At 38.6% G+C, this 25449-nt stretch overlaps 1 protein-coding gene across 1 annotated transcript; it reads left to right on the forward strand.

The window, feature by feature from the left end:
• The first annotated feature begins 455 nt into the window (after positions 1-455).
• Positions 456-24823, forward strand: FMO3 (flavin containing dimethylaniline monoxygenase 3). The gene is made up of 9 exons (XM_065935678.1): positions 456-635; positions 1312-1449; positions 11691-11879; positions 14660-14822; positions 15310-15452; positions 16516-16715; positions 20809-21164; positions 23635-23707; positions 24400-24823. The coding sequence occupies exons 2-9, from the start codon at positions 1318-1320 to the stop codon at positions 24740-24742; spliced, it is 1599 nt and encodes a 532-aa protein (XP_065791750.1). The 5' UTR covers positions 456-635; positions 1312-1317; the 3' UTR covers positions 24743-24823.
• Positions 24824-25449: the final 626 nt, after the last annotated feature.

A 25449-nucleotide genomic window follows, 5' to 3' on the forward strand; every position in this document is an offset into this window, starting at 1 on the left:
TTATGACCAACTAATTTTACCTGGTATGAATGGATCAATGTATGGAATTTGATCTTTTCCATGATGACACACTAGCCAGAATCAATGAAAGGCAAACTTGAGAAATCTAACCTTCAACCGCAAAGGTCAAAAGAAAGGATAGGAAGAAAGAGAGAAAACTCATCATCACTGCAGGGATATCTCAGTTAAGCAACTAGTTTTCAAGAGTATTGGCAGGGGCGGGGGTGGAAGGCTACTATAAAATACCTACAGAAGAATCAGAAATGAGAAAAATAAACTTTGAATAACACCTCATAAAATGGAGCAGAAAACTGCAGAGTCATCTATCTGGGACAAGTGCCTGAGTCGCAGGCCAAAAGTCCACCATTGTAAGCATTAGATTGGGTTTGCCAGGACAAAAAGGAAAGCAGGGACTGGGTGGCCAATAGACTGGAGCAAAGACCAAACCTCTGGGAGCATGGATTTTGCCTCACATGCTGGAGGACCCAGAAGCAAGTCCTCTTTAAGAGTAGCTCCTCCCATTTTCCAATACCACTTTCCTAGAGCTTTGGTTCAGGGAAGTATTTTTTCTTTTAAACTGCTCAGACGTTTTGGACAAGACTTAAATCTACAGAAAAGAGGAAGATCACAAAAAGGTAGAAAAAGAATGATACTGCAATGATTTGAGAGGGAGGAGAGTGGGGCTGGTAAATGGAGAAGGAATAAGCTACATTTACACCAAATATGGCCAAAATGAGAATGATATACAGTTTAATAGAGATCTTTTTTTTCTGAGCAGTAAGGATTCTAATTTTTGTTATCCAAATCTACTTTTCTGTGTAGTTATGAGATTTCACCTAAAAAAACAAACAAAAAAAGAAGTAACAGTAGGGTCTAAAGATATTGTCAGGAATAGGAAAAGATTAGGAAACAAATTTTTAGAACGGAGGTTAAGGGTAGTGGCTAGTGAGAAGTTATTTTTAGATAAAGAGATGATTTTTATTTTTAATTGAGAAGGTTAAGAACATTATTAGAGGAAATACTGAAATATAGACAGAACCAGACCTTATTCTTCATCAAGCCTTATGTAAAGTAGAAAGAAGAAATGAATATGTGTGTGTATGTATATACATACACATTCATAAGTCTCTTCATATATACATATGGGAGTGGGTGTGAGTATATGTACATGTGTATATATATATGTATATGCGCATATACATACATACTTACACACATATATTTGTTTCTTCTTTCATATATGCATAACAGTTTGTGGGTAAAAGTGTGTGCATATGTGTTTTAGTTGTAAATTTCTGGGCCTTTGCACAGGCAACCATGGTGAAGAAAGTGGCCATCATCGGAGCAGGCATCAGCGGCCTGGCCTCCATCAGGAACTGCCTAGAAGAGGGACTGGAACCCACCTGCTTTGAGAAGGGTGAAGATGTCGGGGGCCTGTGGAAATTCTCGGTGAGTGGGACATCACTGCAGCAGACCGGGGAGTCGGGGGGGTGGGGGGGAGTGCGTGAGGATACATTGCTTGAGCACAGGCGTCATGGCAGTTACACTTGCTCTACAAAGCTTAACATCAGTAGCAGGCTGGAAAGTAAATCCCTTGCTTACTTCAGAAGTAGATGGAATAGTGGACTGGTCAGTCTCTGTGTATAGAACTCAACTCCCATAAATCATTAATAAGTGAGCCACCTGGGGATAAAATCCATGGTCAAATATTGGTTAGGTTTATGTAACAGAATTACATGAGCTAATCATTTAAAAAGCGATGGTTCTTTCCATTCATTTGTTGAGTTTCTGGAACAACCTCTTAGTGATTCAGACCACAGATTTGAAGATTTCAGGTGCTGACTTTTGGTCTTGCCAAAAACACATAATTCTTCAGAATGCTGCAAGAGGAATCAAGAAAAGGACACACTGATTTGAAGTTCTTCAATGACTTTTGTTGTTGTTCAGTCACTAAGTCATGTCCAGCTCTTTGCGACCTCATGGACTGTAGCTTGCCAGGCTTACTTCTATGCATTTACATTAAGGACTAATGTAAGCATTAAGCATTAGCAGGTATGCTTGTAAGCTGCTGTTAGATCACTTCCTGTGTTGTCTAACAAGTATATTATCAGGTGTGGAGTCTTCCCTGGGCCCCCAACTTTCTCCATATCTACAACTTTAGGAATACTGTCTGGTTAAGCCTACTCCTGTTTTCATCTTCTGATAAACCATTAATACATAGGAATATAGGAAGATCAATAACCCCATTTTTTTGTTTTTGCCACACCACGCAACATGTAGGATTTCGATATCCAGGATCAAACTTGTACCCTCTGCATTGGAAGCATGAAGTTTTAACCACTGGACCACCAGGGAAATCCCCAGTAACCCCTTTTAAACCACTATTCCCTCCACAAATGCAAAATTAGTGTTAAACTTTATACCTTAATAGAAAGGTCATGTTTAAGAAGAAAGTGTCTGTGATGGCTCTTTAAATATTATCAATATATGAGAATTGTTCTTATTCATATAGACATTTCCTAGACTTAAAAGAACTCTTTGTGAACCACCCAGCATCAATTTTTCTAAAACTGGGGTATAATTGCTTTAAAACATTGTATTAGTTTCTGCTTTACAACAACATGGGCCAGCTATATGTATACATATATCCCCTCCCTCTTGAACCGCCCACCACCCCCATCCCACCCCTCTAGGTCATCACGGAGCACTGACCTGAGCTCCTTGTGCTATAAAGTATAGCAGCTTCCCAGTATTGTGGAGTTCAGTGTTCGTCACTGGAATGAATGTGCTGACAGAATTTCAAATTAGCACAGTGAAGGCTGATAGGGCTATTTTATTAAGTACTTAGTATATACCAAACACCTTTCTCATTTCACTCAATCTTTATAATAATCCTATAAGCTAGGTATGATTTTTTCCCTTTTACAAATGAATCTGAAGCTTAAAAGAAAAGAAAAAATAATGGTAAAAAGCTTGTGAATGGCAAAGACAAGACTCCAATTCAGTCTGACTTGTATTTCCAGTCTGAATTCTTAATCCCTTTGTAAACTGCTGGTTGCCATTTCAACAAGTGGCCTATTGAGCTGGCAGAAGACTTAGTTGAAGAAAGACACTGCTGATAAAGCTTTTGAGAGTAGCTGTCTCCCCTTTTGCTCAAGGAAGGCTTTAAAATTTGAACTTAACATCATGGAGTGATAAACTACTCACCTGGAAACATGTGGTACTCTTCAAGAAAAAGAAAAATTACCCCAGAGGGTGGAACCTCAAACCCAGAAGCTGGAGCCTTGAGACACAAATGCTTATTTCCCAGAACTTGAAACCTAACGAAACTTACCCTTCTGGATTCCAAAATTGCTTGGGACTGATGACTCCTTTTTTTCCTTCCATTTTGTCCCTTTTGGAATGAAAATGTTTGTTATTGCTACCCTATGAATGTCCCATCATTGTGTGCTGAAATAAGATAACTTATTTTCTAGCTTGACAGGTCCAGAAATGGAGAATTCTGTCCCAGGGTGAATTACACTCAGAGTCTCTTTCATACCTGATTTAGATAGTTTAGATAGTGAGATTTAGAATTATTGAGCTGATGATACATAAGTGAGATTTGGAACTTGATTTGATGCTGCAGTGGATTCAGACTTTGGGGATGTTGAGATGAAGTGAATGTATTTGATGTGTGGGATAAATGTGAATCCTTAGGAGCCTGACAGTGGACAGTGATAGGCTATTCAAACAATGGGCCCCTCAGAGATAACAGGTCCTGATTCTATAACCGGTCAATATTCTTAATGAGGAAAAAAAAGATATTTACAGCTATGATTAAATTAATACTTTTGAGAAGATGAGATTATCCTGGATTATCTGTGTGGGGCCAAAATGCCATAACATCTATCCCTAAAAGAGAAAGGCATGAGACTTCCCTGGTGGTCCAGTGGTTAAGAATCCACATTCCACAAGTTTGATCCCTGGTCAGGAAACGAATATCCTCCATGCTGGCTGTAGGGCAACTAAGCCCATATGCCTCAGTGAAAGATCCCACATATCACAACTAAGACCTGACACAGCCAGAAAATAAAATAAACTTTAAAAAGAGAGAGAGAGAAAGGCAAAGGGAGATTTGACACACAGAAACAAAAGAAAAAAGGGAATATGACTTTATCAGAAAGAGATTTGAAGATGCTATGCTATGACCTTGAAGGTGGAGAAAGGAGACATTAGTCAAGGAACACAGGTGGCCTCCAGATGCTAAAAAAAAAAAACAAGAAATGCTGGCATCTAGCAGGAACAGGAAGAGATAATGAATCTCCCCTAGAGCCTCTGGAATGGACTTGGCCCTGCCAACACTTTGATTTAGGCCCAGTGATGCTGATTTTCAACTCCTGGTCTCTGGAATGATGAGGGAATAGATTCCTGTTGCTTTAAGCTGTCAGGTTTGTGGTCATTTATTATAGTAGCCACATGAAACTAATACAGTTGATTATTCAGAGTTCCCTAATTATTTCACCTCTGTGGGAGGACTTGAAGATTGCAAATGATGCTGGGACTTGCAGTGCTTCTCAAATACGTCTATGAGTCTGTAGCAGTATACCTAGAAATCACATTACAGGATTATACTATAAAATCAAGTTAAATTTTGTATTTTCACTACATTTAGTTTATAAAGTCAACATTTTACATTTTCTAAGATCCAAACATTAACTGTTAAAAAAAAAAAAAAAAACTGCAGGGACTTCCCTGGCAATCCAGTGTTTAAGAATCCACGTTTCCAATGCAGGGGCCATGGATTCGATCCTTGGTCGGAGAACTAAGATTTTGAGTGCTGCATAATGCAGGCAAATTAAATTAAAAAAGCAACGTGCACATAATTCAAAGTTTGTAGCTTTTTCCTATAGCACTTTCTTAGGTCCTTCTATTAGTAGTTCCTTCTTCTAACCCAGATCTAAAGGCAGAATGATGTATTTGCCGCACCTGCTTTGATCACTGAGAAAATACTTTATGACTAGGCTGCAGGTCTAGGGGAAAGGTCTTTCTTTCTCAGGAGTTCCACAAACAATATGTCAGCAAATTGTCTGGATTTTGGCCTAAGTGTCATGAATAAAGTCTCCTTTTTCTGGGCATGCAATCCATTGTTCACTTCCTCTGATTTTTTTCTAGCCTATGTATCAATTTGATCTTTAACATTTAGTCTTTCCTTGTGTTGATTATAATCACTGTCAAGCATCCTAAACTCATCCAAAGCTGTGAATTCCTCCACCTTCGCATCCCACATGCATAGTAGCGAAGTCAACAACCCAAGGGAATAGCAGAAAACTCCCTTCATATTTCAAAAATCACACTGCTTTCTGATGCAAATTTGGCAACTAATCTACCACTGAATTACTTTTCAAAAACAAGGCCCCAGACATTTTGGCTTTTGATGTGATTGGAACATTCTAACATGGCACTAAAAATTTGTATTCTAGGGGCCTGACAACTTTGAGTTATATGAGCCCTACCTAATTAAATTTCTAGTGCTCCGTGCTTTTCCTTATGAACTAGCAACTCTACAAAGAGATCTACAGCTTGATTTTTCATCAAAGGGAAAACCATTTCAGATAGAAAACAATGTTAATTTTTTTAGGGAAAGAAAAAATGTTCTTCTTTGGAGTTCCTTTTAGAGTTTTTTTTTTTTTGACTCTTTGAATTTGAAAATGCAATCTTAGGAACTGACTACTATTTATACAGCTGTTTTCAGTTTGTTTTTTTTTTAAGGATCATAGTTTTGGGCAAATAGTACCTTAGCAAGCATTGCATCTTGCACTTTGGTCTGTCACTTGTTGATATACAACAAATCCGGTATTTTAAAAAGACAAACTATGCCTTATTTTCAAGTGTCAATGGAACATTTCTTAAACTGATTCTTAAGTCAAAAAATCCTCAAAATTTTTGAAAAAAAGATGTAAGTAAAATGAAATCCTCAGTTGACGATACAATAAAATAGAAATTTATAACAAAATGAAGATGGAAAATACTGCCTCCAGGAAATTAAGTTCTCACTTAAAGATCTATTAATTAATGTTCTTTTAGAAGTTTGGGCCAACTCAGTAAGACAAATGATTGATGATTTTTTTTTAATAGAAAATAGAATGGAGAAAATGGAATGGAGGAAAAATTATCAACTGCTGACTATCTGATTTTATACCATGAAGGATATCAATTGGAAAATGGTTACAAAAAATAAGATAATTCAATGAGGTGAATGATCACAAAATTGCCAGACAAAAATCAATAGTTTATATATGTTGTAGAGTTAGCAAACTGGCTTGGCTCTTTTCACACTAAAGCTGATCTGTTTTATTTGATCTATATGTTTTTAATTTCAGTCCATTATTTTAAAACCAGGATATTTCACTTAAAAATCTAGGGAAATGTCTTCTTTTGAAAAATCAGAAAATCAGATAACCCTGGATCTCCTCTTACTCTAATACATAGCCTCTTTTAGGCTGAATTTGAATTCTCTGTTGCATCATGTTCATTTTTGGCTCATTTCTTGTAATTTCCTCTGCATTTATAGAATTTATTTTGACTGGTGCTACATACAAACAATAATCCCATAGAATTTTTGGAACAGACTCATTTACAAAATTTTCCATTTCCTCTTATTCTTGTAGTCATACCATTCTTTTTGTTTAATAAATCTTCATGTTTGTACTATTACAACCATGAAAATATCATTGCTAAGCTGCTTAGTGGATTCTGATTACACTCTCTTTCTTGATTAACTTTTTGTTTTCACTGGAGTTAATAACTGTCTTGTGGCCTTTGTGGATTTAGTTTCACAATGCTATTTCTAATTCATTTCCCAGCCTCTCCCACAGTATTCTGACTCTCCTCTGAACAGTTAAATACATGAGGTTTTTTACCAGCTTAATTCTTCTCTTAACTATCTCTTAAAGATACTCTTCTGGAAAGCTAACCACACTGCTATTATCCTGGGTAACCCTGTTTTCCGGAAACTTTATCTTCTTACTATTTTTTTATTCTCTCATTTTAGAAGAGTATATGAGAGTACATCCTCGACAGTTTCCTATGAAATTAAAATATATGAAGTAAAAGACTGTAGACCTTGAATATCTTATATCACTATTTGATCTGGATTCCCATTTGATTAGATCTAGTCTTAACTTTCGGGCTTCCCAGGTGGCACTAGTGGTAAAGACCGCCTGCCAATGCAGGAGATATAAGAGACGCTGGTTAAATTCCCGGGTGGGGAAGATCCCTGGAAGGAGGGCATGGCAACCCATTCTAGTATTCTTGCCTGGAGAATCCCATGCACAGAGGAGTCTGGTGGGCTATGGTCCATAGGGTCGCAAAGAGTCAGACACAACTGAAGCAACTTGGCACATTCTTAACTTTCCACCTTCTTTGATCTGGTAAGTCAGTTATCACTCATCCATCTGTGTTCTACTTTCAAAATGTTGCTGCTGTTTCTTGTTTGCTATCACTTTTTTTTTTCCTTTTTTTCCCTGTGGGTTTATACCTCTGATAACTTTACAGTAATTTTAGGGGTGCACTCATGCTAAGTCACTTTAGTCATGTCCGACTATTTCCAAGCCCATGGACTGTAGCCTGTCAGGCTCTTCTGTCCATGGAATTTTCCAGGCAAGAATACTGAAGTGGGTTGCCATTTCCTACTCCAGGGGATCTCCCCAACTCTGGAATTGAACCTAGGTCTCCTGAGTCTCCTGCATTGGGAAGAAGGTTCTTTACCAATAGTGCCACCTGGGAAACCCAATTTTAGGGGGAGAAGAGTTAAATACATCTGCCTAATCTTTCATGTGTAATCAGAAGTCTGGATTACTTTAGTAATTTTTTAAAAGACAGATAAAGCTACTTCCATAGATAAGCAAGGTTTGGTTCTTTGTTGATCATTTGCACCCCCCCCAAAATAATTATATTTGAAAATGTCATTTATGATCTTAGTCATTCTATTATGAACTTCCCATTGATCAACTTAAAAGGATTAGTCTATACACATGAACTCTGAAATGCACTATAAAACCAAATAGGAACAATAAGAAGTCCATGACTTTTTTTTTTTAGTAGCAAGTCACAGATGATGTGATTAGCTGATGCTGCAACTCCTTTTTCAGTAACCATAGCCCTTGGGGAACTTAAGAAAAACTAAAGACCAATCAGCTCAGCATTGCTAGGGAAATTTATTATCCTGGAACAGCCAAAATTGCAAAAACACCTCAAATATGTCTCAAGGGTTTGCATCATTTTTATTATATAAAACTCCTTTGTTGTTACATAATTTTCCTCAACTTTGCCTTCCTCCAAAACTTTACCTTGGACCTTGTATTAGTTTTCCATTTCTGCATAGCAAATTACCACAAACTAAAGCAGCTAAAAATGTTTCTTTATTACTCTCAGTTACATAGATCAGAAGTACAGCATAGTTCAGCTAGGTTCTTTGGTTAGGGTTTCATGAGGTCAAAAATTAGGTGCTGCCTGGGCTAGGCTCTTATCTGGAAGTACACGGAAAGAATCTGCATACTACAGGGTGGTGGCTGAATTCAGTTCCTTGTTGTTTCAAGATTAAGGTCTTTGTTTCCTTGCTGGCTGTAAATGGGATTCCTCTCAACTCCTAAAGGCTGCCAGTATTGCTTGGCATATGTCTCTCTCCATCTTCAAAACCAAGAACAAGCTGAATTCCCCTCATGTTTTGAACCTCTGACTTCTGATACCAGCCAGAGAAAACTCTGCTTGTAAAGGGCTCATGTGATTCAATAATACTTAACAACATAGTCAGGGGACTGATATGATATTTAGAGATTTCATCCATACTCAAAGGGCAAATGACTACACAATGTTGAGGTGCACTAAGGGTTATTCTTAAAATCCTGTCTACCATATAAGTTGAGGGAAAATATGAAATTGTTGAGTGAAGCATGTCAGACAACCTTAAAACTCTCACTCTGTCCAGGGAGATCCTCTCCCATTTTCTCCAGTGAGTTCTTAATATTTTGAAATGTTTTATCTGTAAGTAATACTAGACTACTAAGTGTTCAGATCACTCTTTTACATCTAGCATAAATAGGACAAGACAAATATCCAGAATTACATAGAGAAAAACATAAAAGCATGCTAAGACCCAAGGAGTACCCCCATTTGGCAGAGTTTAATCTCTAGGTCTCTTTAGGATCAATGCTCAGTCTTTTAGCTTCCCTTCCTCATCCCTCAGCTCTTTCCAAAATTGTCTCTGGGCTTATGCAGAAATAGAACTTATATGACCTTGTGGTGAAGCAAAGACAAAGTTTCCCAAATTCAAACACAGTCTTGGGCCTGTCCTCTGAATCCTCTGGTCCCCTGATGTTCCTATTATAGATGAGTACCCTTATCCTATCCTTCAGGAATCCTCAACCAAAGGCCAGTTGATGAAACTGGAACTGTCCTCCCTTAGCTGTCAGGGGCTGGTAAACCTCCTAGCTGAACAGATTCCACTTTCCAGGTGCAGTTTGCTCATTGAGTCCCTGACCCAAATGGTCCATTCTTCAGCTCTACTAAAATGCCACTTAGCTGCCCCCAACCCTTGGCAACTCCCTGGCAAACTAGCTACTAAGAGTCTCAGATGACTTCTGCATCCCCTTTGGGAACAAGCGGGAACTCTTATGTTTTAGTCAAACTGAACAAGTTCAGGAGAGCTAAACTAAGGCCTGAGCTCTTCTTAATCATGTTTCCTCTTCCTAATCCCTGCCACTTGACTCTTCAGTGTCAACCCTCCCCAACCCAGGTTGTTTTGGGGAGACTTTGAAGTGATATCTTACCAGAATTTCAAACGTGAAAACAAATTCCCTCTGCCTTTGGTGCTTTGCTCAATCTTTCTAACATATCAGTTTGGTTGCTCAGTTGTGTCTGACTCTTTGTGACCCCATGGAATGCAGCATGCCAGGGTTCGCTGTCCATCACCAACTCCCGGAGCTTGCCCAAACTCATGTTTATTGAGTCAGTGATGCCATCCAACCACCTCATCCTCTGCCATCCCCTTCTCCTCCTGCCTTCAATCTTTCCCAGCATCAGGGTCTTTTCCAATGATTCAGTTCTTCATATCAGGTGGCCAAAGTATTGGAGCTTCAGCTTCAGCATCAGTCCTTCCAATGAATATTCCTTTGAGAATGATTTCTTTTGGGATTAACTGATTTTATCTCCTTGCAGTTCAAGGAGCTCTCAATAGTCTTCTCCAACAACACAGTTCAAAAGTATCAGTTCTTTGATGCTCAGCTTTCTTTATGGTTCAACTCTCACATCCATACATGACTACTGGAAAAACCATAGCATAGATGGACCTATGTTAACTTCAGAATTTCATCCCAAAGAATAATGCTTAGGATTTAAGTAATATCCTTTTCTGCCTCTATTCCCCTTTCTCCTTATCTAATTCCTTTAAATCAATGTTTTTCATTCTGGAGATTATAACCCATTTGTATGCAATGATATAAATTAATGCATTAATCTGCATATTTAAATGGAATGGATAGACAAGAACTATAATCCCACAGCCTCCAGAATGAAAACCACAATCACAGAAAGCTAACCAAAATGAAAAGAAACAGTATTATGTCCCAGATGAAGGAAGAAGATAAATCTCCAGAAAAACAACTAAATGAAGTGGAGATAGGCAACCTTCCAGAATGGATGGAGAGTATGTGTGCAACTCAAGTTCTTGAAAATGATTTTTCTTTTCATAAAACTTTTGTTCCCTGTGTGTGTGTGTATACACTGGATTGCAATTAAAAATATGTAACTACAGGGTATGGTCAAAAACACTTGAAAAAGATATTGTAAACATAATCAAAGTTTTCTCTGCCCTAGGTACATAAAAAATATTATGATCTAATCTACCAGGACTACCACATAATATGCTAAAGGAAGTTTTATTTTTCATTGTGGTAAATAAACCACAATAAAGATTTACCACGTAGCTATTTTAAAGTGTCCAGTTCTGTGGCATTAAGTTCATTGACATTATTGTACAATCATATCACCATCCCTCTCCAAATATTTTAATCTTCCCAAAGTGAAACTCTGCAGAAATTAAACAATTTAACTCTCAATTCCTCCCTCTCCCTGGCCCCAAGCCACTACCACTCTTTTAGTCTCTGTGAACATGATTACTTTGGGTATCTCAGATAAATGGAATCATACAGGACTTGTCTTTTTGTGACTGGTCTACTTCATTCAGCATATGTCTTGAAAGTTAATGCATATCACGGCATGATTCAGACCTTCCTTTCTTCTTAAGGCCGAATAATGTTCCATTGTATGTATACATCACATTGTCTGTCCATGCTCATGAATTGGTATATTGAAATCATGCCCAGGTAAATTTTGGGAAATACTATCACTGTAGTTAACAGTTCAAAGCAACAAAATTAATCCAGTTATATATTCTTAAAAGGACATGATGAAATTCAGAATCTGTTTCCCTTAGAAAAGATGTAAATAAAGATATATTTTTCAATGTTCTAAGTTCCTTTGGTTATCATCAAATTATTTAAGTGAAGTTAATTTATGCCTCATCTTATTGCATTTACTTTTGGAAAAGACCAGCCAAAAATGAGTGATAAATTTTTGGGACTGACTGGTCCTGACCATGATAAATATACTCATTTACAAACTCTGTTCCATTTAAAATGTTTCTTTCACAGGACCATGCAGAGGAAGGCAGGGCCAGCATTTATCGTTCAGTCTTTACCAACTCTTCCAAAGAGATGACATGTTTTCCAGACTTCCCGTTTCCTGATGATTTTCCTAACTTTATGCACAACAGCAAGCTCCAGGAATATATTACTATGTTTGCCAAAGAAAAGAACCTCCTGAAATACATACAATTTAAGGTAAGATATTATTTTTAAAAACTTACTGTGGGCATAACTGTGAGGAATTCTGTATTTATTACAGGATTCCTATTTGTTCCTTTCACTATCTTTCTCAATTGTAAACAATTTTAACAGTATGGCTTCTTTGACCCTAGATTTAGAAAGCATACATTCTTCTTAAGAATATGTAGGAAATTTTTAACATTCTTGGACCAAAATGCCATAAAAGTAGAAATCAGAGCAAAGAAAAAAATGCATGGGTAGACATGAATTTATAAATTAAGAACTCATTATTCCTAAAAAATTTACAGGTCAAAAAAAGAAATTGCAGGGAAATTTTTAAAATATTTAAAGCTAAATGATAATTTAAATTTGATATATCAATATTTATGGGAAGTAGAGAGAGCAAAAACTTTTATGAAAATTATAAGCTTAAATGTTTATGTCAGAAAATAAGAAAGATTTTCCAGGTAATCCTTAAGCATACTAAAATATGAAAACTTACACTCTGGATATAGATGATATTTTTCATTTTGAGACAATAACATTAAAACTAAAATGACAAGGAAGTATATTAGGAAATTGCTGTTACTAAAAAAATTATTGGCCACCAGATTATTTACTGTATGTTCTACCTGGCTCTTGTAAACTATAATTCAATTGTCAGATCTCCAAAAGGAATCACTCTTATACTGCAGAGAATACTGGTCATACACAAGGAACCATGTGGAAATAAAATTTAATAAAACATATAGATAAGGACTTCCCTGGAGGTCCAGTGGATAAGAATCTGCCTTGTAATGCACACCAGTTCGATCTCTGGTCTGGGAAGATCCCACATACATGGGGCAACTAGGCCCAGGAGTTGCAACTACTGAGCCCACATGCCACAACTACTTGAAGTCTGCATGCCCTAGAGCCTGTGCTCTGCAACAAGAGAAGCCACCACATTGAGAAGCCTTCATACCACACTAGAGAGTAGCTCTTAATTTCTAATGCTGAGATGCCATATGATTCTATGATCATTTGGCAAAATTGGAAAGCCTTTCTATGTTTTGATGATCTGGGAAAGGTGGTCTTCTTAATCTAGTAAAGAGACCATTAAGGAAACTGCGGGGTTAATTTCACTCCAATAATGACAAAACCCTGATAGTGTTTAATATCAGTGCATCTTCACAAAACTCAATGACCATACATGTACAAAGTTAAAAAAAAAAAAAAAAAATAGAATCCTCCTTCCTTGAAGGCCTACTGTAATAGACTCCCTGGCCTCACTTCTTTCTCCCTTATATCCCTCTGTTATTGTTTATGGAAATTTTCCCCTGAGGAGCCATGTGTTCCAATTTATAGGGAGTGTCCATGTTATGAAATAGTGAAAGCTAATTGATTCATTTGGGGAGGAAACTTGTAACTCTTGTTCAGTTGGCATCATCCTCAGACCTACAGAGAAAAATGGAATAGAAAAACAACCCTGCAAACACCTTTAACTCAGCCTTCACTTCTCAGCCCAGCTCATTCTCTTACTTTGTTAAGAAACAGCGTGGTATGACTGGGACACGGAAGAAAAAGAAAAGCATGTTGTCGCTTGAGTGAGACTGCCTCAGAAATGTTACCAAGTCAGGGTTGGGTGTTTCCTGTCCTTTGGAAGAGAACAGGCCTAAATAGTACCTTCCTCTTCCTGCAGCTACAAGGCAGGCACCATGATTGAGATCAGAGATGCTTCCTTAGCTGACTTTTAACCAAGTGTAAATTTAACTTCAAACACACAGCAAAAGCATGAGAGTGAAAAATTGCTGTATTTGTACAAGATCTATTTCATGTAAACTCTGTGTCTTGAACAAAACAAGAACCACCTAAAGAATGAAACTGGAAAGTCAGTAGGAGAAAGAGCTGTAGAATCAAGGACCTATATTTAAATTTTGAACCTAGTTATTGGATTTTATGCACATTATCTAACTTCTTTAAGCCTCCACTTCATATGTAAAATGAAACAACTATGTATCTTGTAGAATTATTCTGAAGACCAAATAAAGGCTTTAAAGAAGTTTAGAAAAATAAAATGACTAAAGAAATACGTTAGAAAATTTTTGTTACTATGTAAATTATTGGCCACCAGATTATTTACTACATGGGCTACCTGCTTCTTGTAAACTATAATTCAATTGTCAGAGCCCTAAAATGAATCACTCTTGTACTGCAGAAAATGCTGGTCATACACAAGGAACTATGTGGGGATTAACACACACACACACACACACACACACACACACACACACACACACACACACAGATAGGGGCTTCCCTAGTGGTCCAGTGGATAACAATCTGCCTTGCAATGCAAGGGACACTGGTTCGATCCCTGGTCCAGGAAGATCCCATGTGCCACGTGCAACTAAGCCTGAGAGTTACAACTACTGAGCGCACACTCTGCAGCACAACTCCTGAAATCTGCATCCCCTAGAGCCTGTCTCTGCAACAAGAGAAGCCACCACAATGAGACGCACTCACCCCATAACTAGAGAGTAGCCCCTGCTCCACTGCAACTAGAGAAAGTCTGTGAAGCAACAGAGATGCAGCACAGCCAAAAATAAATAAATATTTTTAAAAATCATACAGATCATTTTATGCTGTGACTTATTAAAAAGGAATTTTGAATTTATAACATGCACCTTCATAATGAATTAAGTATTTTTCCTAAGGCACTATTAAGGATTTTCTTCATACTATTTGATGATGTTGGTGTCAAATCTGCCTGTTAGCATAGAATAAAGAAAATTATCTTTCTATGTTTCTCTTAGACAATTGTATCCAGTGTAAATAAACGTCCCGATTTCTCAACCACTGGCCAATGGGATGTTATCACCGAAAAGGATGGTAAAAAGGAATCAGCTGTCTTTGATGCCGTAATGATTTGTTCTGGACATCATGTGTACCCCAACATACCTAAAGAGTCCTTTCCAGGTAAGGCCAACGTTTACGCTGCCATCCACACATCTTGCATGAAGAAATAACCTTGATAATGTCTTTCTTATATATACAAAAGTATAGTTCATAAAAGTACACATTAAATTAAAATATGCTTCTAATGTATCTAATGGGGTTCCCAGGCGGCTCAGTGGTAAAAGAATCTGCCTGCCAATGCAGGAGATGCAGTAACCCTCCTCCTGGGTCAGAAAGATCCCCTGGAGGAGGGCATGGCAACCCACTCCAGTATTCTTGCCTAGAGAGTCCCGTGGACAGAGGGGCCTGGTGGGTTACGGTCCATAGGGTCGCAAAGAGTCGGACACAACTGAGCACATATATCTATACAATTAGATATACTGTATCTAATATAGTTTAAGTATTAAAATTCCTACTACTGCAACCGTATTCACTGACAAGTTCTGTTATAGCAGCTTTTTTAAGTGAAAATCAAAATAATTCATGTGTTTTCCACTTTTTCACTCAGGAATAAAACTTTTTAAAGGCGAATGCTTCCACAGCTGGGACTATAAAGAACCAGGAATCTTCAAGGGGAAGCGAGTCCTGGTGATTGGTCTGGGGAACTCGGGCTGTGACATCGCCTCAGAACTCAGCCAAACAGCCGAAAAAGTATGCCTCCCTGAAATTCAGGGAACTATCTTTAAAGGGACAACCATACCATTTTAAAAGGGTGAGGGGAGGGCAGAGTCCTTGATGCAAAGGCTAAGCAGGGGTTCATATAGCTCAACGTCCTTTGGTTAACAGGTGGGATTTTAAATAGCTTGATGTGGCAAAAGCAGAACATCAGCTGGAATGATCTCATTCAGCAAGCTTCTTCTTTGGGAAGTTTGGTGCCTAATGTGTCCAATAAATTCTTCCAAAACCAGTGGGATCTTCAGACAAGCTCTAGAAGAAATATGACCAGTATTCAGTTACTGGTAACCTACACCAGAGAATATTTGGCTAAAAGATGAAAATACCGAGGAAATGATTTGACAGGTGTTGATATTAAGATATCGGTTATAGTGCAGGAAGTTTTTTTGGGAGTGCTCTCTGGATGAATATCTCTGAGGGAAGAGAAAGAAGTTTTCCTTTATTTACTCTGAAGCTAGGATAATCCTTTCAAATTGTCCCTAGTTGAAGTGAGAGGCTGGGTAATTTCTTTTTTTTTTTTTTCCAGCATAGATGTTCATTTTTATTTACATATATCACCTACCTTTTGATCCTCCCTCCCATCCCACTCCCATCCCACCTCTCTAGGTCATCACAGAGCACCTAGAGCATGTTATATGGACTATATATATGAGCATATATATATGGAGCATATATATGAGCATATATATGGAATCTAGAAAAATGGTACAGATTTGCAGGGCAGGAATAAAGATACAGATGTAGAGAATGGACTTGTGGACACAGCAGGGGAAGGAGAGGGTGAGACAAATTGAGAGAGGCTAGGTCTTTGTCTTCCTCCCTCAACCAGTCACTGAATGCAGGGGATCCGAAAAGAGTATAAGATGTTGGGGGAGGCCCCCTCTTCAGCAAAGCAACTCCCAGAGAGGGCTGAGAGCTGAGGGCTGCCTTCTGGGCACTGCCAGCAGTGGTGTAATAACTCCATTCCTAAAGGTAGATCTGAGGGGCATATCCACTACAAACAGTCACCACTTTAACAGTTGAACTGGTGTTTTTCAAGGTCATCATCAGCTCCCGAAGTGGCTCCTGGGTGATGAGCCGGGTCTGGGATGAAGGCTATCCGTGGGACATGCTGATTGTCACTCGATTTGAAACATTCCTCAAGAATACGTTACCGGCAGTCATCTCTGACTGGTGGTACATGAAGCAAATGAATGCCAGATTCAAGCACGAGAACTATGGCTTGATGCCTTTAAATGGGTAAAGCAGAGTTAAATATGAAATGCCTGCTAACTTTTATTTCACTGTCAACAACCCTAATGTGTGATATAATCCCCATACAAGTCAGAGTGAAGTAATCACCTGTCATATTTCAGAGGACAAAGAATTGCAAAAATTAGGAGTGTTTTCCTGTTTCACAATTCTCCTTACCAGATTTGCACAGTTGGACAGTTATATAATAGGTCAAGAATTTTAGTCCCTAGAGTGATGATAATAATAGTCAACATATTTTTAAGTACTTAATACATGTCAGAGCCTTATTAAGTCTCAGACGTACATTATCTCACTTAACTCTCACAATGCCTATGAAAAAGTGAAAGTGTTAGTGTCGGTTGTGTCCAGCTCTTTGTGACCCTATGGCCTGTAGCCCACCAGGCTCTTCTGTTCTTGGGATTCTCCAGGCAAGAATACTGGAGTAGGTTGCCATTCCCTTCTCCAGGAGATCTTCCCAACTCAGGGATCAAACCCCAGTCTCCTGCATTGCAGGCAGACTCTTTACCATCTGAGCCACCAGGGAAGCCACAGTAACTATGATGATGGTTCTATTACAATCTTCATTTTAGAGATGAGAAAACTGTGGTTTACCAAAGCCACACAGCTGGGAAGTCAGAAATAGCAATTGAAACAAGTCAAGATTTGCTGACTCCAAAGTGCCTCACTCGTAGCCACCTTGCTCTAAAGCCTCTTTCTTAACTTCAGAGCTAAGCAAAACAGGACTTGGTGCTTCACTCTCATTCAGCTCAATTCAGTCACTCAGTCGTGTCCAACTCTTTGCGACCCCATGGACTGCAGCATGCCAGGCTTCCCTGTCCATCACCAACTCCCAAAGCTTGCTCAAATGCATGTCCATCGAGTCGGTGATGCCATCCAACCATCTCATCCTCTGTCATCCCCTTCCCCTCCTGCCTTCAATCTTTCCCAGAATCGGGGACTTTTCCAATGAGTCAGTGCACCGCATCAGATGGCCAAAGTATTGGAGTTTCAGTTTCAGCATCAGTCCTTCCATGTCCAGTTCTAACTGTTGCTTCCTGACCTCCATACAGATTTCTTAAGAGTCAGGTCAGGTGGTCTGGTATTCCCATCTCTTGAAGAATTTTCCACAGTTTGTTGTGATCCACACAATCAAAGGCTTTGGTGTAGTCAATAAAACAGAAGTAGATGTTTTTCTCTCTCACTTTTTCGATGATCCAACAGATGTTGGCAATTTGATCTTTGGTTCCTCTGCCTTTTCTAAATCCGGTTTAGACATCTGGAAGTTTACTGTTCACATACTGTTGAAGCCTGGCTTGGAGAATTTTGAGCTTTACTTTGTTAGCATGTAAGATGAGTGCAATTGTATGGTAGTTTGAGCATTCTTTGGCATTGCCTTTCTTTGGGATTGGAATGAAAACTGACCTTTTTCAGTCCTGTGGCCACCACTGGGTTTTCCAAATTTGCTGGCATAATGAGTGTAGAACTTTCACAGCATCATTTTTTAGGATTTGAAATAGCTCAACTGGATTCCATCACTACCACTAGCTTTGTTCATAGTGATGTTTCCTAAGGCCCACTTGACTTCACATTCATTACCTCATTGCATCATTCATTACCTTTGCTCTTATTACCTGCCCCTTAATGGAGCCCTTCCACTGAACTATGGCCACAATATTTTCATCTTCAGCCTTCTCCTCACTCTCTCCTATAATATCCTCCAAGCCAGTCACATGATAAGAAATTACTTGGACATGGGTGAAAACCCCAAGTTCTAAGCTGTTTACATCAAAGTTAATTCATTAAGTCAACACATAGTTACTAAGCATTTATTATGTGCCAGGACCTGTGGATATAGCAGTGAACAAACTCATAAAATCCCTATCCTCATGGGGCTTACGTTCTAATAATGGGAAACAGACACAAATAGCTCAAAATTGTATATACCAAAGAGAAAAAATAAGGCAGACAAGGGTAACAGGGAATGACACTAAGACAATTTTAAACAACGCTTAGAGAAGGTCTCCCTGAAAAAGTTTTCAAACAAATTTCTGAAGGAGATGAGAAAATGCTCCAGAAGGGTATCTGGAAAAGACTATTCTAGACAGTAGAAACAGCTAGGACATCAACTCTCCGGGAGTATGACTGGCATGTTTGACAAAATACAGTGGCTTCTTTTCTTGGAGAAGAAGACTGGGGATAATAGCAGGAAATGAAACCAGAGACATCAAAATAACCAGCTGACACTGGGTCTTGGAAGCCATTGTAAAGACTCTGGCCTTTACTCTGAATGCAGTGGGAAACCATAGCAGGCATCTGACCAAACTGGAGACAAGGTCTAAGTTAGTTTGAAGAGATCACTTTGGCTGTTATGGTCATAACTCACTGTAGGGGGTCAAGGAAGGAAGTGGAAAGACTGGTTAAGAGGCTATTATCAAAAACCCAAATGAGATGGGAAGGTGGCCTGAACTGATCATCAGTGCTCAGAAGTTGTCAGATTGGGATAGAATTTGAAGGTAAACTGAACAGGATTTTCTGTTTGACTGAATAGCAAATGTGAAAGCAAACAAAATGTCAAGGATGTCTTTCAGACTTTTGATCTGAGCAAGGGAGCAAAGATGGAAGTGATGTCTACTGAGATGTGGACAACCATGGGAGGAGTAGAAGTTTAGTTTTAAATGTATTAAAGTTGGAATGCCTGTTCAGGATTTGCATAGAAGAATGTGGAACAGCAGTGGGGTACATAAGACAGAAGAGAGATTCAAATCCTAAGTTTAAAATGTGGACTGGTCAGAATATAGTGTTTAAATAAATGAAAACTAGATGACATCTCTTGAAGAATAAATGTCAATAGAGAAGACAAAAGACCTGAGGCATGTCACTATTTAGAGGTCTGGAGGAAAAGAATTCAGCAGGGGACACTGAGAAGAAATAGCAAGGTATAGCGAGATAGGTAGAAAGGAATCAAGAGTGAGTGATGACGTGAAAGCAAAACAGAGTGTTTCAAGGAGGAGGAAATCGTCAACTGTGAGTTTACTAATAAATTGGGTAAAATAAGGAGTAAGAGTAGACTACTGGAACTGGTGACTTGCAGATCCTGGTGGCCTTGACAAAGGAAGTTTCAACATGGAAGTGAGTTTAAGATAAATGGCAGATAATTTGAGCAGTTGAATCCAGCCTTCTTCCAACCAGCAGTCCAACCAATCTCATTGTCTGGCTCAGTTTTCTCCTCAGTAGCATCTATCTATGGCTTTCTCTCTCACACACACAGTTCCCATCATCCTATATAAGAACCATGTCTTTTCTTCCAACATTATTCGGTTCACCCCTAAGGCAGAATTCTGTGCACTCACTAGAGATATTACTGAATAAAAAATAATCGAAAGCTCTCTCTTTCCAGATTTCCAGTTTCCTCTTTCTTCTCCTGGCTTTATTTAAGTTCCTAGACTGTCACTTCCTCACCTGACATGGCTTTGTCTGCATGGGGTTCACACTTCACCCTCTATGATAGAACCTGGCTGCAGCCTTCTACCTTTGTCTTCTTTCCTCCTATTTGATCTTCTTTACATCACAATGGTCACTTTGGATTATATTACATTAAGAATAATAGCTAACATTTCAAGCACTATCTATGTGCTACAAACTGCACCAAATTCTTTATATTACTTAGGTCTGCTGATGACCTGAGACAGGTATAGCTGTTATTGCCACTTCAGGTGAGGAAGATAAGGCAAGAGAAATTAAGAAAATCTAATTTGATCAAGGTTCACAGTTAATTAGTAGCAAAGAAATAAGTTTAAAAACCCAGGTACTCTGACCTTTGTTTTTCCTGATACAGGGGATATGGTCTGAGTGCTTATTCTGGAATTTGGGGAGAGTTCTGTGGGAAAAGAGAGAAAGATTATAGGAAATAGAGATAGGATTAGCAAAAACCAACCTCTGTTACTCCACAATGTGGCCTTACATAAGTTTTATCTATCAGTCATGTTGATGACACTCCATGGCACATTAAAAAATCTTAGGTAGGTTTTTCCTATCAATTAATTATGAACCAATAAAAAAAAAGGAAATGCTACTGTTCTAATGCTTGTTTTCCATACAGCACCCTGAGGAAAGAACCTGTGTTCAATGACGAACTCCCAGCTCGCATTTTATGTGGCATTGTGACCATTAAGCCAAATGTGAAGGAGTTTACAGAGGATTCAGCTATTTTTGAGGATGGGACAGTGTTTAAGGCCATTGACTGTGTCATCTTTGCAACAGGCTACAGTCATGCCTACCCCTTCCTTGATGACTCCATCATTAAGAGCAGAGACAATGAGGTCACCTTATTTAAAGGCATCTTCCCGCCTCCACTGGAGAAGCCAACCTTGGCTGTGATTGGCCTTGTCCAGTCACTTGGAGCTGTCATCCCCACTACTGACCTGCAGTCTCGCTGGGCAGTACAAGTAATTAAGGGTAAGTAGACAAAGATGTTCATTGATGGGGAAGATGAGAATGCCTTTGAATCTTTAGGAAAACAATATTCCTATTAACAAGCAACAAATCCTAGGTCCCACCCAGTTTCCAGAATCTATAATTCTATATTTTTGGTACTATATTTTATAAGCAATTAAAAATATATTGGATTGTCACAAGCAATAGTACAAGACAATGATTCAAGAGTGTTTTCATGATTTATAACTCCTTGCATGCTCAGTTGCTTAAGTTGTATCTGACTCTTTGTGACCCCATGGACCATACCCTGCCAGGTTACTCTGTCCATGGGATTCTCCAGGCAAGAAAACTGGAGTGGCTTGCCACTTCCTCTTCCAGGGGATCTTCCCAACCCAGGGCTTGAACTCACATGTCTTATGTCTCCTGCATTGGCAGATGGGTTCTTTACCACTGGCACCAACTGTTAAACCCTATAACTCCTTAATTGTCAATTACCCAAGACCTTTCATTAAACTTGAGAACACCAGAGTTTCTCATCTTAGGTGCAGGAGAACTTTATAAAATTAAGATTTTCAAAACTCAATAGAATGACATTGCTTGAAAGGTGAATGAAAGGAGATGTTTCAAAGTCAATCCAGCAACTTTAAATATCCACATTCATGAAAAAAAAGTATGATTTCTGGTAAGGAGGTGGCTTTCTTGCCCTGTTTTCTTCCTTGCCATGTATCAGATAAGGACAAGCAGTGGATCAGTAGAAGCAGAAAGCATTTGGTGTTGTAGACAGTCTCTAAGGTAAAGGAATACTAAGTCCCTGTATTAAAAAAAAAAAAGAAGAAGAAACAATGAACTTGATTGGGGTCAAGCAAAGAAGGCAGACAACATCATCCAGCCCCAAGTACTGGAATCAGATTCACATTGAGGTTTGAATGCCATTGTGGGCAGATTCAGATAATAAAACCAAGCTATGGTTAAAGAACAAATCAAGATATGAAAGTGTAAAGTGCAAAATCTGGTTGATCTTAAACCTAAAACTTCTGGATAATGAATCTTAGCAGGTCTGCTTCCTTTGAAGCCACAAGTAAGGCTTCCAATCCTACCTGACTTATTGGGGTTTAAATGCTCTTTTATCCTGGATATTTGAACCTGCAACTACATATCCTGCATCATCACTCACCACCAGGCTCCCAACCACATCATTATGGTCCTACATATCAGCAATCTCTCTAAATCTCCTTCACTCCCCTGGTCCCAAGCAGAGATGTGTTGCAGGGTGATGTTTCTCCAGCAAGGCAGCAGCCAGGAAAGTGATGGAATGAAATCCTACTTAGAACTGAACTCAGGATTCAGGTTCAGAGAGACTGGCATTAAAATGTAGGTCTTAATTGCTTATAAAATATTCACTTACTCTCTGTGAAGATACTAGTTATAACCTGGGCCCTGAAGAAAGGAGACAGGACAGAGACCTAGCCAACAGAGAACTGATGCAAAGACTCAGTCTTAGGGAAAATGAGAGATGAGGCAAACAACCCAATTTGAGGGAATCGGATTACCAGACCAAGGAGTCAGTTACAAGCAGCCCAACGGCAATAGCTGGTGGACTACAGAACATAGCCTTTTCTCTATCTCTCCTCTTGCCCAAGGACAGAACCAGTTCCAAGGTTTGGAACAATGCCATGTTGACAGGCTCTTCTTGTGATTCCGCCTGTAGGGATTTCAGGAACATAGAGTCATTGTAGGTCTTGAGCAATCAGAGCTAGACTGGAAATTCCAGTCTTGTTCCAGGTGATCACAAAGTTGCCAAAGAGACCACACTAGATTTGAAGCATCTCTGAGTACAAGAGTTTGGGTCTAGGTTTTAGAGAATTCTGTAAGTTACTGCCAGGAAGAACCTGAAATCCTGGGGCAGCCCCAACTCAGATTTGGCCTTCCAGGACCTCCCTATGTCCTTGGTGACTTGTGGGCAGTTTGCATCCACAGTCTCATTCAGAAGCTGTTGGCTTTCCAGAGAGAACCTTGTAGCTTCACTAACTTCTCTATCTTATCTGTTGGAAATTCCCTTTTGGGGCAAAGCAAGATAACTTCCTATGAAGATCTGTTTGTTAAATCTTTAAAAAAGAGATGTCAATATACCTTTGACTATAATTTATTAGATGACATACTTAAAAATAAAGCTGAGAGAGTAGAATATAATCCTTCAAACTGATTTTTAAATCCAATAACCAGTTTAAGAGCAAAGATATAAAGATGAAAGGTTATTTGGTTTTAATCACTGTGACGATAATCATCTCTGAGAAGATTAGGAATGACTTATATGTTTGTCTCAGAATGACTCCCTGGTTATTTGTTCAAGATTTTATTTTGCTAGATAATGACAACAAAATTTGAAAATACTAATGTGATTCACAACTCATTATTAAAAAAGAAACATTGCAGGCTGGTCTTATGCCAGACTTATTTAACTATTATCATGTCTTTCCACTTTTTTTTTTAGGAACTTGCCCTTTGCCTTCTGTCAAGGACATGATGAATGATATTGATGAAAAAATGGGGAAAAAGCTCAAATTGTAAGAGCATCTATGGTAAAGGGGATCTAGAATTTTCATAGCAAAATCTGAATTTGTGAATACTTAGTATTGTTTTAGTCTTGAATAGTCCTCAGTGGAGCCATTAGGGTGACAGCTATGAGCTAAATCCAGTCATTCAACAAATAGTTATCAAGGATCTACTTTGCACCTGATATGCCACTAAATCCTGTTTCAGCCCTCCATAGCTCCTGCAATATATCATAAAAAGGAGACCCAGAAAGATTAAAAATCAGAGAAGTTTGGGAACACATGGATGTGGACTTCTATTTTCTAGCTCATAAATCCTCTAAAATGTAAGGATGTCTTCCAACAGGTGGCTCTAATAAAATGACTCCGCCATACAAGAATTAGTCAGAAGAACTGGGCTCCAGTCCTACCTCTGTCACTAATCAGCTCAGTGGCCATGAATTAATAACTTCACTTGAGCAAGAGACAATTCCTCTACTTGTAAATGTGGATTAAAATGCCTTTCTCAGCGGCCTTGTTGTGTTGTGAAATGTCCAAGTGAGATCAGTATGAAAGTCCTTCAGTAAAATCTACGAAGTACTACATAATGAGCAATAATCCCCTTACCAACAAAAGGATAGATGTTGATTTGCATGGATAAAAAGGTGTTCTTGTTTCTACACAAAGCTCAGATAACCACAGTCTTGTTTCTCTCCCTCCTCTAGGTTTGGCAAAAGTGATACCATACAGACGGATTATATTGTTTATATGGATGAACTTGCCTCCTTCATTGGGGCAAAGCCCAACATCCCATGGCTGTTTCTCACCGATCCAAAGTTGGCGTTGGAGGTTTACTTTGGTCCTTGCACCCCATACCAGTTTAGGTTGGTGGGCCCAGGAAAGTGGCCAGGAGCCAGGAATGCCATCCTGACCCAGTGGGACCGGTTACTGAAACCCATGACGACCAGAGTGGTTGGGAGTCCTCTGAAGCCTTGCTTATTTTGCAACTGGTTCAGACCTGTTCTTATTTTTGTTGTATCAATTGCTGCTTTCATTGTGTTGTTCTAGCCATCACTCTATCTAGGATTCTGAACATTACTAACAATATCTGGGAAGAAACTTCACTATATAAAAATTAAGAATTTCACACCTCCTATTTTCCTATTCAGTGGGCATTAGTAAGACAGTACTATTGCTAGGCTTCTAAATAAGCACATATAAGAATCATGGCATGATCTAAAGAGTATTTATCATTTCCTCTTAATTTTCACTAACATTTCTTAATTCCATAGCATTTTATAGTTAGATATATGCTTTTTAACTTAACTCATCTGAAATATTTGACATGATTCCTTTTCTTCTTTAACAGTCTTTGAAATACGTATTTCAAATCTAAACAGTGAGTAAATTAAGCAGAGTAGTCACAATATGATAGTCTCAGCCTAATTTTACAAACCATTCACCAGGATCAAGGAGAGAATTTGGTTATTTGGCTATTATATTCTATTTTTGTTTTCTGCTGTGTCCTCCAGGGAACTCCTCTTGTTCCCTGGCCAAGAAAAGTAGCATGAAGATCCTGTCTGTAATGAAAGTTAGCAAGACGTAACTCATTTTATTTATATTCTCAATAAATTAACAAACTTCCACATGTAGCAGCAAGATAAGGACAACAGCCACAATGAGTGGAGCACCAAATATACCTTTTAGCTGAATGGAAAGTCATAAAAATTTAAATCTTTAGCCAAAGCTGTGATCCAAGTCTAATAAAACCTGAT

Source organism: Muntiacus reevesi, chromosome 5, assembly GCF_963930625.1.
Source record: "Muntiacus reevesi chromosome 5, mMunRee1.1, whole genome shotgun sequence".
NCBI classification, from domain to species: Eukaryota; Metazoa; Chordata; class Mammalia; order Artiodactyla; family Cervidae; genus Muntiacus; species Muntiacus reevesi.

Coding starts and splice junctions, on each gene's coding strand:
- FMO3 (XM_065935678.1), top strand. CDS start 1,318: ATGGTGAAGAAAGTGGCCATCATCGGAGCAGGCATCAGCGGCCTGGCC. Junction 14,823..15,309: donor ACCTAAAGAGTCCTTTCCAG/GTAAGGCCAACG, acceptor TTTTTCACTCAG/GAATAAAACTTTTTAAAGGC. Junction 16,716..20,808: donor GGCTTGATGCCTTTAAATGG/GTAAAGCAGAGT, acceptor TTTTCCATACAG/CACCCTGAGGAAAGAACCTG.